This window comes from Engraulis encrasicolus, chromosome 14 (assembly GCF_034702125.1).
Source record: "Engraulis encrasicolus isolate BLACKSEA-1 chromosome 14, IST_EnEncr_1.0, whole genome shotgun sequence".
NCBI classification, from domain to species: Eukaryota; Metazoa; Chordata; class Actinopteri; order Clupeiformes; family Engraulidae; genus Engraulis; species Engraulis encrasicolus.
The window spans coordinates 12,423,700-12,436,199 of NC_085870.1; the positions used below are offsets into that span (position 1 = coordinate 12,423,700).

A 12,500-nucleotide genomic window follows, 5' to 3' on the forward strand; every position below is an offset into this window, starting at 1 on the left:
TGTGTCTGTCTCTCTGTCTGTCTGTCTGTCTGCCTGTTTGTCTGCCTGCCTGTCTGTCTATCTGTCCGTCCATATCCCTCAGCTTCTGGCCGGTATCGCCTGCATGTACTACGATACGATACGATACGATAAGATATGATACGATACGATTACACTTAATTGTCAGTTTTCACCGAAATTCTTTTTGCGTCCCTGAGCAACACTCGCTTAAGACAGGACATACAAATAATATCACATCAAAAGACTATTCCACAACTGACAAATAATAAAAACAAGACAAAAAAAACAGAGGACACAGGCTGTATAGACAGACATACATACATGCATGCATACATACATTACATATACTGTACTTTGTTTGTGTGTTTGTCCTATGTTGACCACTTTATTCTCTGTGTGTGTGTCCACCAGGCTGTTTGCTGGCAGTATTCCCCGCATGACGTTCATCAGCGTGGGTGGCTTCATCTTCCTGGGCGCCTACGAGAAGGTGCGGCGCTCCATGCTCTAGCAGCCCAGGAGAGAAGAGGAGCACCATCAGGGCCTGAATTACACCACCTCCCTGGTGCTCCCTGCTCCAGCAGCAGGCCAGAGGCAGGAGACCAGCCCTGTCTAGCACCTGAAGAACTGCCCTCCTTATCCCCATACTCCTCATACCATACCAAGTGTCCCGCATGCTCCATGCTCTAGCAGCAGCCCAGAGGCCCTCCTCCTGGGCAGGAGAGGAGAGGAGCACCATCAGGGACAAAACACCCCTCTTACTTACTCCTACAAGGCTCCCTGGTGCTCCCTGCTCTAGGGTCAAAGACGTCTTTGTCATTCAGTGTAACGGACACCTTCCGCCGACTGTAACTGCAAAAAAACATGATTTTTAAATTGTTTCAAGTGAATGGATGACAGCCGAGGCTTTAATGAATTCCCTGTAACAATAAATAAATAAAAAGAGTCATGTTTTTTACAGTTACAGTCAGCAGAAGGCATCCGTTACACTGAATGACAATGCCATTTTGCACGTCTTTGACCCTCTATCACCAGACCAGAGGCAGGAGACCAGCACCATCCAGCACCAGCGCCTGAAGACCTGCCCTCCTTATCCCCATACTCCAACCTCAATACCATACCAAGTGTCCTCCCTGTTCTAGCAGCAGGCCAGAGGCCCTGTCCAGGGCAGGAGAGGAGAGGAGCATGTCCTGGCCAGGCCAAACGGTCCTCCCTATTCCCATACGCCTCATAACATACATGGGTCAAAGACGTTAACAAAGACATACTTTTGCTTACTGTAAATGCAAAAAAAGAGTTTTTTTTTAATTATTTTTTTGGCTTGGCTTTCATGCATTCACTTTTCAAAAATTGTTTTGAAATGTCGTGTTTTTCACAGTTACAGTAAGCAAAAGCATCTGTTATCACTGAAGGAAAGTGTCATTTTGGACATCTTTGACCTCCCTGTAAGGGTCCCAGGTACTCCCTGCTCTAGCCAGAGGTCAGAGTCCCTGTCGTGGGTAGGAGAGGAGCACCATCGAGCCCTGACAAAACACCCCTCTATAACCTTCATACCTCAGCCCCTTTCTCCAATGAGGCTCCCTGGCCTGGTGCTCCCTGATCTAGCAGAAGGCTCTGTCCTGGGAAGGAAAGGAGAGGAACACCGTCCAGGCCTGACAATCCACCCTCCCTATCCCCATACTCCTCACACCATAGTACCTAGAAGGGTCCCAGGGGCTCCGTGCTTTAGCCAAAGGCAGAAGAACAGTACTGTGCAGAGTCCAGACTTCACAACTACTCCCTAAACCCCCTTCTACCTCCTTGCACGCACGCACGCATGCACACACACATGCACACATGCACACACACACACACACACACACACACACACACACACACACACACACACACACACACACACACACACACACACACACACACACACACACACACACACACACACACACACACACACCCACACACCTCATTCACACCTCATCCCTCAAGTCCCTACTCCCCTGTACAGTTCCCCTGGCCAGGACTGTCCCAGTTTGAACTGGTCAGTGGTTTGAAGGCTGGGATATGTGGGGACTTATGGGGTTGGAATGGGGTTGGTTATGGAGTTGTAGCGCTGGAGGGACAGACAGACACACGGACACCTGGTGCTGAGGGGAGAAGAGGGCCCCGTGGGGTGTGGGATCACATTACCCACAGGATTGCATTCTTGGTCATCAGTGCACAGCATATTGGGTTTAACTGCTTGGATTCCAGTTATTTAACAACACAAGCATTTTTTCGTTTGCAGAGGCCTCAAATCAATGCAGTTCGCTCTGTGTCTGTCTGTCTGTATAGACTGTGTGTTTCTTTGGCACAAGAGATTGTATTAAAATGCTGTTTTTTATTATTTATTCTGTGGCTCGTGTTTATTTCTGCTGACTCACACTTGCATACAGATTGCATAGATAAGAACAGTAATCCATTGATGAGCATTTCAATAATGAATGGCAATGCTTACATCATTAGGGATGAATGGGTAATGGGAATCCCCACTACTCGAGAGAAATGCTCTACAATTACACACATGAATAAATTTCACAAAACTAAAATGGAACCCCTGCACCGTCTTTTTGCTCAATGTTGAGTTTGCAGATATGGGAGTCATCCTAAATAGAAAAAAGCTTTAGCGGGGCTAATTTAAACACGTAACACTTAATTGCATTCAGTTTGTATCTCATCATGATAACACTCGCTTTCCAATATTTTATAAAAACAAGTCTTACAAAGACTTACTGTATGAATTACAAGAGATTGATGGGCTTTCCTCTGTGGTATTCGTTTCTGTCGCCATTATTAAGGCCTGAGAATTACTGTATGGGGTATCCCACATGGTCAGATTCTAGTTCCTGAGACAAAAGCCTCTTTTTGGAAATGTAAAGCCAAACACAAACTGTGCCAACTCTGTTGAATACATTTGCATAAACACCCCCATGTTTGCTAGCCTGACTCTCGCCAGACCATTGTGTATCTCCGCTCAGTTTTGTGATTGGGCACGAGGGTCTGGATTCGCCCTGCTCCTGAACCGCCATTCAGTCAGGGGGGGTGTTTGACATGATAAGTTGTCTAATTAATTGATGGCGTCTCGTACCCCCTCTTAAAAAATCCCCACTACACCACTGGGTTACATGGTTACCACACAGGAATCATGAATTCAGGCAACACCTACCCTACTGTACTCTGACTACCTCTCCAGGCTGAAGGCCATGCGATGACCCTTGGCCCACTTGTGTTTTCCATGCAGATGGTACTGTAGTTATGTGGGTCAAGGTAAACCATCCGACCCAAGATGAATGGAAAACCTGCTATGGAGTGCGCCCAACAATGCTGTCAAGCGAATCTGAATGGAACCAACTTTAGCCTACTTTCGGGCTTTGTTTGAAACAGTCTGGTTGGCAAGAGACTGGCTCAAAGCAACGGATTCTGCACTTGAACTAAGCACATGTTTGGACAATCTTGTCCGAACATCAACGTGCTTACATGGGTGGAGTAGACACAGTTATCACAGATATCTGGCGATATTAGATCTGGAAAAGTTAACAAGTTTCAAACCCAGAAGTAGTTACAGCTTGCCCCCTCCAGAGCATTTCAAAGATGCAAACTGCGTGCTTTTGAGTCTTCATTGTGTCATGCTCATGTAACCAAAGGCGATGGGAGCGGAGCGGAGCAGAGGAAGACAGCGGAGCGCGATGCGATGCGAGGAGAGAAGCCCCATATAAGGCCTGGGAACACTGCAGGCCTGAGCCAGGTGTGCGCGCGTGTCAGGGGCCTGTCACCATCCCTCTGTCGGGGGGGGACACAATAGCCTGTGTCAGCAGGCTAGGCATTCCGGAATCCGGCATGCCCCGTCGACCTGAACGCCGACTTGAGTTCGACCTCACACACAAGCACGTGGTGTGTTCTGGTGGGTAAACCCATAACAGTAGTGTCCAAGGACCATTATGGACAGTGAAGTTGACAGGGGGGGGAAACAAAGGGGTCAGTTGTCCCAAGCCTAGGGAGAGAGAGGGGCACATCATTGGGTCCTCATAACATTGTATGTATTGGGTGGAGGGGCCTTTCAGATGATTTTGTCTCTTGGGCCCAGTCAAAGGTGTTAGCTGCTCTCGTTACAAGGCCTTGCGGTTGGTTTTGGTGTTCATTTGATGTTTAGTACTTGCAGAGATCGTAGGCCTAATCACTGAATCACTTGAATTAAAAAATAATTTTGATGCATGAATGCTATTCTGATGAACATTTAAATTACTTGTAGAAGTGGGTGATGGTCAATCTTTCATGAGAGGTTCAAATCCAATGCAACTAATGTGTTCAAGGAGTGCATTAACCCCTTAACTGCAATAACTGAATAATTGTCTGCTCCTTAGCCATGTGAAACAGCTAATTAGTGATATCTGTATCATTAATAGTAGAGATGCACCGGATCCTGATTTTTAGGATCCTGCCGGATACCGGATCCACTGCTTAAGATCCTGCCGGATCCGGAACCGGATACTACAAAAGGGTTGAAACATATAGTTATTGCCACACTGCCTGCAACGACCGCTTCCAAAGGGCTTTCACTCCATGCAGTGATTGGGGTTGTGAAAGACTGACTGAAAAGCCTAGGCTAGAGATGCACCAGACCCTGTCTTTTAGGTAACATGCCGAATACCGCATCCACTGCTTAAGATCCTGCCGGACCCGGATCCTGTGAAAAACCCTATTATCCTGCCGGATCCGGAACCGGAACCGGATCCGGTGCATCTCTAATTAATAGCATAGGAGTACAGGCAGCAATGGTCTGGTTAAGGAGGAGGGTTTTAGATCAGAGTTTTTGCAGGTTCAAATCCCACCCTTCCACTCCCTACCACGCTCCATGACTGAGGTGCCCTTGAGCGACTGAGGCACCTTAGTCCCACATTGCTCCGGGGACTGTAAATAATAACCTGTAATTAACAATCAGGCATTTTGGATAAAAGTAATAGTGTAATGTAATGTAGCGCAAAGATACACTATTGGAAGATGATGAGAAATATGGAGCATTGAAATACAGCATCTCCTGAGACCCATCACTGTGAATTGGTGTAAATTACAAAATACATGTGGCAATTAATACATATGGATTCATTTATTTCAATTTGCTGCAGCCAACCTATTACTTTGGTATTAATAAGGAAACAGAGACATGGATGTAAAATAGCAAAATGTGACTTTAATAGACACCTGCCATGTTAGACACTTCAACGTCTTAGCTTTTGTCAATGTACAACAGTTTGAGTGTTCATTTCAATAAATTAATCTGAGCACATTTTTTTCTTATAAAAAAAAAAAAAGCCCACAATCCCCATCAAAATGTCCTTTCAAACAAAGCACAGGCTGATCAGCTCTACTTGGTTTGGTAGAAAGAAATCTTTCAGGTTAACGCTGAGATTTTTTGTTTCCTTTACACAGAATAGAGTCTTTTTGCTGGCCGTTCTTCGTCGATGGGCATTAGGATGTGCATCATGAAAGAAAAGAACGTTGCAGAAACCGAATAGACTTTTTTAATGTAGTGTTGAAACAAAGTGTTAAGAAAGCTGGAGTAAAGGTGTAGTGTTTACTGGCCATTTCCTCAGTGTGTGTGTTGAGTGTGTTGCTGTGTCTGAAATGTTCACTACATCGTTCACTTCTGTAGGCCCTGATCGCAAAAAGAGACATTGAATCGGCGTTGATTATCGATTAACACAAATCAACCCCCAACGCCCCGGTGATCTTGAGGTGGTCTTTCAATCTGGGGGTTGTAGGTTCGAATCCCACCTTTACCTCTCCCCACACCTCGATCCATAACTGAAGTGCCTTTGAGCATGGCATCTAATCCCACATTGCTCCAGGGACTGTAACCAGTACCCTGAATAAAAAATAATATCTGTAATTCGCTTTGTATAGAAACGACAGCTAAGGGACTCTCCGTCGATTCAACATCAACGCTCTGTGAGGCCTGTCGAGCGTGGCAGCAGTGACACAAAAAGCTTAGTCTGACACTGCACAGTGCAGACAGCTGAGGGCTGTGGGTGGGGCCAAACTGCCTCTGCAAGATATACACGGGTTTCCCATTTGCAAAGACCCCTGGCTGCGCACTCTTCAACCTCTGATTGTTGGAAACTGCCGTCACTCAAAGAATGAGCTCAGGTGGTTGGCTGATTAGCATCTTTTCCCTCCACAACGCGCAAATGTTTGTAATCGGGAAACCTATGTATGACCAACCAAAGAAACAGTGACTAACCAGTCCTAATGATTCAAATAGGGGGAAAATAGGTTAAACGTCCTTTTGTGTCTGACCTCCAATGGTGCAGCACTAGACCAAAATTGTTTCTGACGCTTGGCGGATCTGTTTAGTTCACAAGGCTACACTCTGTGTAAAGTGACGGAGTGAACATTTCAGCTTTCAGCATGGGTGTAGGTGTGGGTGTGTGTGTGTGTCAAAAGGAAACCCTGGACTAGTGTGTTGGGCTCCCCCCGAGACAGCAGTGAGCTCATGCGACATCTCTAGGTAGCCTCCTGTCACTCACAGGTCAGAGATGAGAGGTCCTCAGCGTTATCCCTTTTGGAGTTTGGCAACAGTATGCTTCTGCAAGAACCAGGCGTCATGTCAACAAAGAAACAAACGAAACAAAAACAAAAAAATCAGGAAAACAAAGACAAACTCTAGTGTTTTTTTTGGAGGAGGTACACATTCACGTCTGGAAAGCCCACACTACTGAAGTACCACAGGTGTCGGGATGGGGTGAGGAGAGGAGAGACAGCAGCCTGGTGATGTGGTCATGAGCGTAGTCAAATGAAAGAGTCTTGATTCATTTGTTTGAGTTCCTTATTAGTTTTGATTACTTGAGACACAACATGTGATGCTGTATGTGCATGTGTGTGTGTGCGTGTGAGTGTGCGCGTGTGCGTATGCGCGTGTGCATATGCGCGTGTGCGTATGCGTGTGTGTGTGTGTGCAAGCATGTATGTGCGTGCATGTATGTGCGTGTGTGTGTGTGTGTGTGCGCACACCTTGGCAAAGCTGTTAGAAATCCATACATTCCTATGAGAGGATACAATCAAAATCTGCATGTTCACAAAAACTGTAGTGTATTAATAAATCATATGGCAAAAGTGCATAAGTCACTTAAACATGATTTCATTGTTGGGTTGCGACAACGTGCCAGTGTCTGCATTTTCCTCAAAAGCCCAATCAAATAGCATCAAAACTCTTTGTCTCGTCGTCACCCAAACGAAATGACTTAAGGCCACAGACCCGACAAACAGACAAGACAGACAGACAGCATATTGTCAGGTCAAAGAACTTCACGGCAATGCAACTGCATGTGTGTGTATGCATGTTACGGTATGGTATGGTATGGTATGAAAAATAAAATAAAAAAACTGCTAAAAGGTGTACATGGAAGTACGTTTAGCAAAAAACATTCAAATCTCTATTGCAGCAATTGGTGGACTCTTGGTTGCTTTGTTCATGCATCATTTAAGGCAGTGGTTCCCAACCTTTTTCTTCAGGGACCCATATTTTTACCATTGTAAGCTTTGGTGACCCAACTGCGCGAGCGCCCGCACAAGAAGGAGTCACATGACACTGTTTCCTGCGAAAACTCATTTTAGTTATCATTTTATTCCACAATTTGTCTTCGGTCAAATAGAGAACTGTTAAATGTAGCACTTACATTTTGTTGCTTCTATGCATATATTAGTTTAAATGCTTTGTCATTTATTCAACATGGGCGATATATGGTATCAAAATTAAACCCCTCAACATCAAGAGGGCTTTGCGACCCATTGTGGATCTTTGGCGACCCATAGGTTGGATCCCGACCCATAGGTTGGGAACCACTGATTTAAGGCACCACAGTAAACGGAGAGAAAGAGGGAAAAAAACACAAAACGCCGTAAAGGCTTGTTAACTGGAAAAGAAAAAAAAGAAAAAAACAAACAAAAAAATACTATCACTCAGCTCTTTACCATGCACAGAATAAATCCAAATACTCTTTGTAAAAGTTAGATATAATATATAATATATATTTATAAGAAACCTCTTATGTACAGTCCATTGTCCAATGTTATAATCACTCTGTCTCTTTTTTTTATACTGTACAAGTATTTCACTACATTTGCATGCTTCAAATGCAAGTCACTTTTTTGTCTCTTTATTTTCTGTCATCACTTTATGAAACGGACACTCCCTTGGGAAGATTTAAGACTATGTACAGCTACAACGCTCGCGATGGGACACTGTCCCACCACAAGCAAGCTTTTTTTTTTAACCTTCAAACCCTTAAGTTGTGATAGGCCACCGCTCATCTGTTTAGAAGGTGCAGGATTCAGTAGAAATTTCTGTATAAACAGAAGACAATCCGTAGACTTCAGGTCTATTTTTGTGCAAAGAAACTTTACTTGACTTGCAAGCTTTCGGTCCCTTTGCACAAAAATAGACCTGAAGTGTGCGGATTGTCTTCTTTTTATACAGAACCTTCAAACCCTAACACACCTTCCTCCTCCTCCTCCTCTTCCTCAGTTTAGAGAAACTGGATGAGCTCTGCCCCACCTCTTCCTCCTCCTCCTCCTCTTCCTCCATCAGGCCGAGGTAGCAGCTCTCAGTGCAAAAAAAACCCCAAAATCCACAAAAAGAAAAGAGAGAAGGCATCAGCAGTGCCGTCATCGAGAGTCCAAAGAGTTTTTGTCCATTCTTTATCTCTCTCCCTCTCTCCCTCTCTCTCTCTGTTCTGTGAAAGGGGGGGGGGGATCAGGGGTGGTTGTATGCTAGTCGCTGGCTCGTCTTAGAGAGCTGCTCTCGTTCTGGAGGATGGCTCGGGGGCCGTGTCCGTTGGACAGCAGAGTCTGTGTTAGCGAGTCTGACGTCTCGTGGTGGCGCTCGATGTCCACCGAGGTCAAGGGGGAGAGCTTGACCGGCCGCAGGAAGTCCTCTGTGCCCGTCCTCGTGATGCTGGGCTCTGGAGAGCAGAAGGGACAAAGAAGAGAAGGGACAAGATACATTAACGTGTGTCGTGGTTTTAATGTGTTTCATGCTAGTTGAGTTTTTCTGTCCAAGTGTGCTCTATACACACATACTGTACAAACATACTAGTAACTGTGCCAACATCAGACTATTTATTTTGGAAGTATTTACTGGTGGCTTCGTAAATGTGCTTTGTCCTAATGCAATTGTGAGGGAAATCAGGAACAAAGACAGACAAATAGACAAGGGCACACATTCGCTAACACACACACACACACACACACACACACACACACACACACACACACACACACACACACACACACACACACACACACACACACACACACACACACACACACACACACACACACACACACACACACACACACACACAAAGAGTACACATGGACATACACACATGCACGCGCATGCCCATGTCAACACACACTTTCTCATCCAAACCAAAGACAAACATACAGACCCGCATCTACATACACACATACACAAACACACACACACAGACACACACAGACACACACTGACAGCTCCGGGCCCTGCAGGCTACGTGAGGGCTTCCGCGTATTGAAAGCTGTGCATTTCTACAGCGTGCCAGGCCAGGCCGCTTGCTCTCCAAGGCAGCAGGCCTTGCAGCAGTGTTGCCAGATTGAGCGGGTGCCCGCCCAATTGGGCTACTTGGGATGAGCGTCTGCGGGTAAAAACGGGAAAAATTGGCCATTTGGCGTTTTTTTCAGCTGTTTTTGGCCCATAGAAGTCAATGTAATTTGTTGAATTTGGGCGGAATTTAGCGCATTTTGGCGGTTTTTGAGAACCTTTTGGGCAGGATTTGATCAGCCACATCTGGCAACACTGCCTTGCAGGGCTGGTGGAGGAGGCCAGGGGCAAGACCCAACCTGCCCCCCGTAGACGCAGCTCAGGATCCGCTGGTGGAGGCGCACCATTAGGCCTGATTTATGGCAGCAGGGGGGCGGGGGTGGATGGAGCTCCACTAACACCCCCCCTAATCTCCACCCCCACCCCCCCTGAGACAGGTAATATGAGATCATGTGTCAATACCACCTCTGAGTTATGGGCTATGTGCATGTGTACGTGTGTGTGTTCGTGACTGTGTGTGTGTGTGTGTGTGTGTGTGTGTGTGTGTGTGTGTGTGTGTGTGTGTGTGTGTGTGTGTGTGTGTGTGTGTGTGTCTTTGCATTACTGTGTGTGTACGTGACTATGTGTGTGTACGTGACTGCGTGTGTGTGTGTGTGTGTGTGTGTGCGTGTGTATGCAAATGTGTGCATGCAGGTCTGTGTACAAACTGTGCCTTGTGATCTCCACTGATATTTACCCAGGCTTCTCGCCCTGTGTGTGTGTGTGTGTGTGTGTGTGTGTGTGTGTGTGTGTGTGTGTGTGTGTGTGTGTGTGTGTGTGTGTGTGTGTGTGCGCGCGTGTGCCCATGTGTGCACGTGTGTGTGTGCGCATGCATGTACAGACACCCGTGTGGTCCTGACCTTTGCTCTCTGCGTGCTTCTTGGCGGACGCCACCCTGTCGTGGTTGCTGGGGAAGGCCTGCATGTCCGCATGATGCCGAAGACCGTTGGGCGTACCGTTGGGCGTGCCGTTGCAGTGCGGCACAGCCGTGGGTAGAACGGTGACCGGCGTGGGGTTAGCCGGTATCGTCACCACGGTGACGGGCACTGGTACTGTCCCTGTCCCTGGCACCGTGGTGGTGGTGGTGGTGGTGTGGTTGTTGTGTGGGAGTGGAGGCCCTGGGGGGGTGGGGTTGCCCATGGGCACGCTGATGTAGCCGGCGGGGTGGTGGTTGGGCTGCTGCTGCTGCTGCTGCTGCTGCTGCGGTGGCTGCTGCTGGGTGTACTCGGGGTACTGCTGCTGCTGGGTAGCGGGGGTGGTGGTGGTGGGGCTCTGCAGCAGGTAGTCTGGAGGCTTGGAGTAGTTCTCCAGGCAGTCGGAGCACACCGGGTGGTCGAAGCCTGCACAGGTGGGGGGGAGCGACAGGTGGAGGTGGAGGGAGGGAGGACAGGTGGAGGTGGAGGGAGGGAGGACAGGTGGAGGTGTGGGGGGGGTCACGGTTTGGGTTGAGAAGGGCGGGGAGGGGCGGGGGGGTAACATGGTCATCAGTATGTTTACTCATAAGTTAATTGTTTTGCTTACAAGGCACAAACATACTAAAGTAAGAGGATTGCACAGAGGAAATCATTGCAACATTTTTTAGGAAAATGGAATGAAGAAAAAAAAACAGAAAAACAATACAGTGCCTCGTTGCGTCAACTTTAAATAGTATGTACTGATACTGCACGAAAAGGTTAGTGTTAGGGACTTAACACTGTACATGTTATTGTGTATTCAAATAAAAAGCATAGGTGTGTCTGTGTGTGTGTGTGTGTGTGTGTGTGTGTGTGTGTGTGTGTGTGTGTGTGTGTGTGTGTGTGTGTGTGTGTGTGTGTGTGTGTGTGTGTGTGTGTGTGTGTGTGTGTGTGTGTGTGTGTGTGTGTGTGTGTGTCTTACCATTGCTGTCTATGTGTCCGTTGGGCTGGGAGCCTCCACTGCTGCTGTCCACTCTGATGGAGCCGTCCTGCCTCTCGGACAGCGTGCCCTGGGAGGACAGGTAGCTGGGCACATCCGGAGGAACAATGGTCTCATCTGGAGAGAGGAGAGGAGAGGAGAGGAGAGGAGAGGAGAGGAGAGAAAAGAAGAGAAGAGAAGAGAAGAGAAGAGAAGAGAAGAGAAGAGAAGAGAAGAGAAGAGAAGAGAAGAGAAGAGAAGAGAAGAGAAGAGAAGAGAAGAGAGGAGAGGAGAGGAGAGGAGAGGAGAGGAGATGAGAAGGGAGGAGAGAAGAGAAGAGAAGAGAAGAGAAGAGAGGAGAGGAGAGGAGAGGAGAGGTAGGGAAGAGAAGAGAAGAGAAGAGAAGAGAAGAGAAGAGAAGAGAAGAGAAGAGAAGAGAAGAGAAGAGAGGAGAGGAGAGGAGAGGAGAGGAGGAAGCAATGTTATGGCAGGATCAGATGAATGTATTTAAGAAGCAGGAAACTCACTCACAAGCTTATTGTCATTTATTTCAACCATGTCCATCGCAGACGTGATTTGGCCTTCATTCACGCTCAGTGCGTCAGGATCAGACTTTATTGTGTATTTTTGTCAATCACACATGTCATTTGCGTTTGCAGCACACAGACACAGACACACACATATGCCCGTACGTACCTGTGTTGGTGACGCTGCACTCCTCGCTCCTCTTCCTGGTCTGGTAGATGATGCACACCCACACCAGCGAGGTGGCCACCACGCTGGTCACCACGGCGATGACAATGATCCCTGCGGCGATGGTGCCGGCGGGCAGCGAGGAGGAGATGGGACAGAGCCCCTGGGCCTGGGGCCGCACGCTCAGCTGGCAGTGGGCGCGCTCCGTGCCCAGCGGGTTGGACATCAGGCAGGTGTAGCGGCCGGCGTCCTCGGGCACCGCCTGCCGGATCACCAGCAGCTGGTT

The 12,500-nt window shown here is 47.5% G+C and overlaps 2 protein-coding genes across 2 annotated transcripts in view; one reads left to right on the plus strand and one right to left on the minus strand.

Moving 5' to 3' along the window:
• The window catches only part of slc25a26 (solute carrier family 25 member 26), a 104,024-nt gene extending 103,472 nt beyond the window's left edge, over window positions 1-552 (plus strand). The window contains exon 10 of the mRNA XM_063214947.1: window positions 412-552. Coding sequence (XP_063071017.1) covers window positions 412-508 — 97 coding nt within the window. The 3' untranslated portion in view covers window positions 509-552. The remainder of the gene's footprint in view (window positions 1-411) is intronic.
• Window positions 553-5,201: 4,649 nt separating this feature from the next.
• The window catches only part of lrig1 (leucine-rich repeats and immunoglobulin-like domains 1), an 83,433-nt gene continuing 76,134 nt past the window's right edge, over window positions 5,202-12,500 (minus strand). The window contains exons 15-18 of the mRNA XM_063214946.1: window positions 12,218-12,500; window positions 11,525-11,659; window positions 10,510-10,989; window positions 5,202-8,990 (exon numbers count right to left, since the gene is read on the minus strand). The exon at window positions 12,218-12,500 is cut by the window's right edge and continues 161 nt beyond it. Coding sequence (XP_063071016.1) covers window positions 8,800-8,990; window positions 10,510-10,989; window positions 11,525-11,659; window positions 12,218-12,500 — 1,089 coding nt within the window. The 3' untranslated portion in view covers window positions 5,202-8,799. The remainder of the gene's footprint in view (window positions 8,991-10,509; window positions 10,990-11,524; window positions 11,660-12,217) is intronic.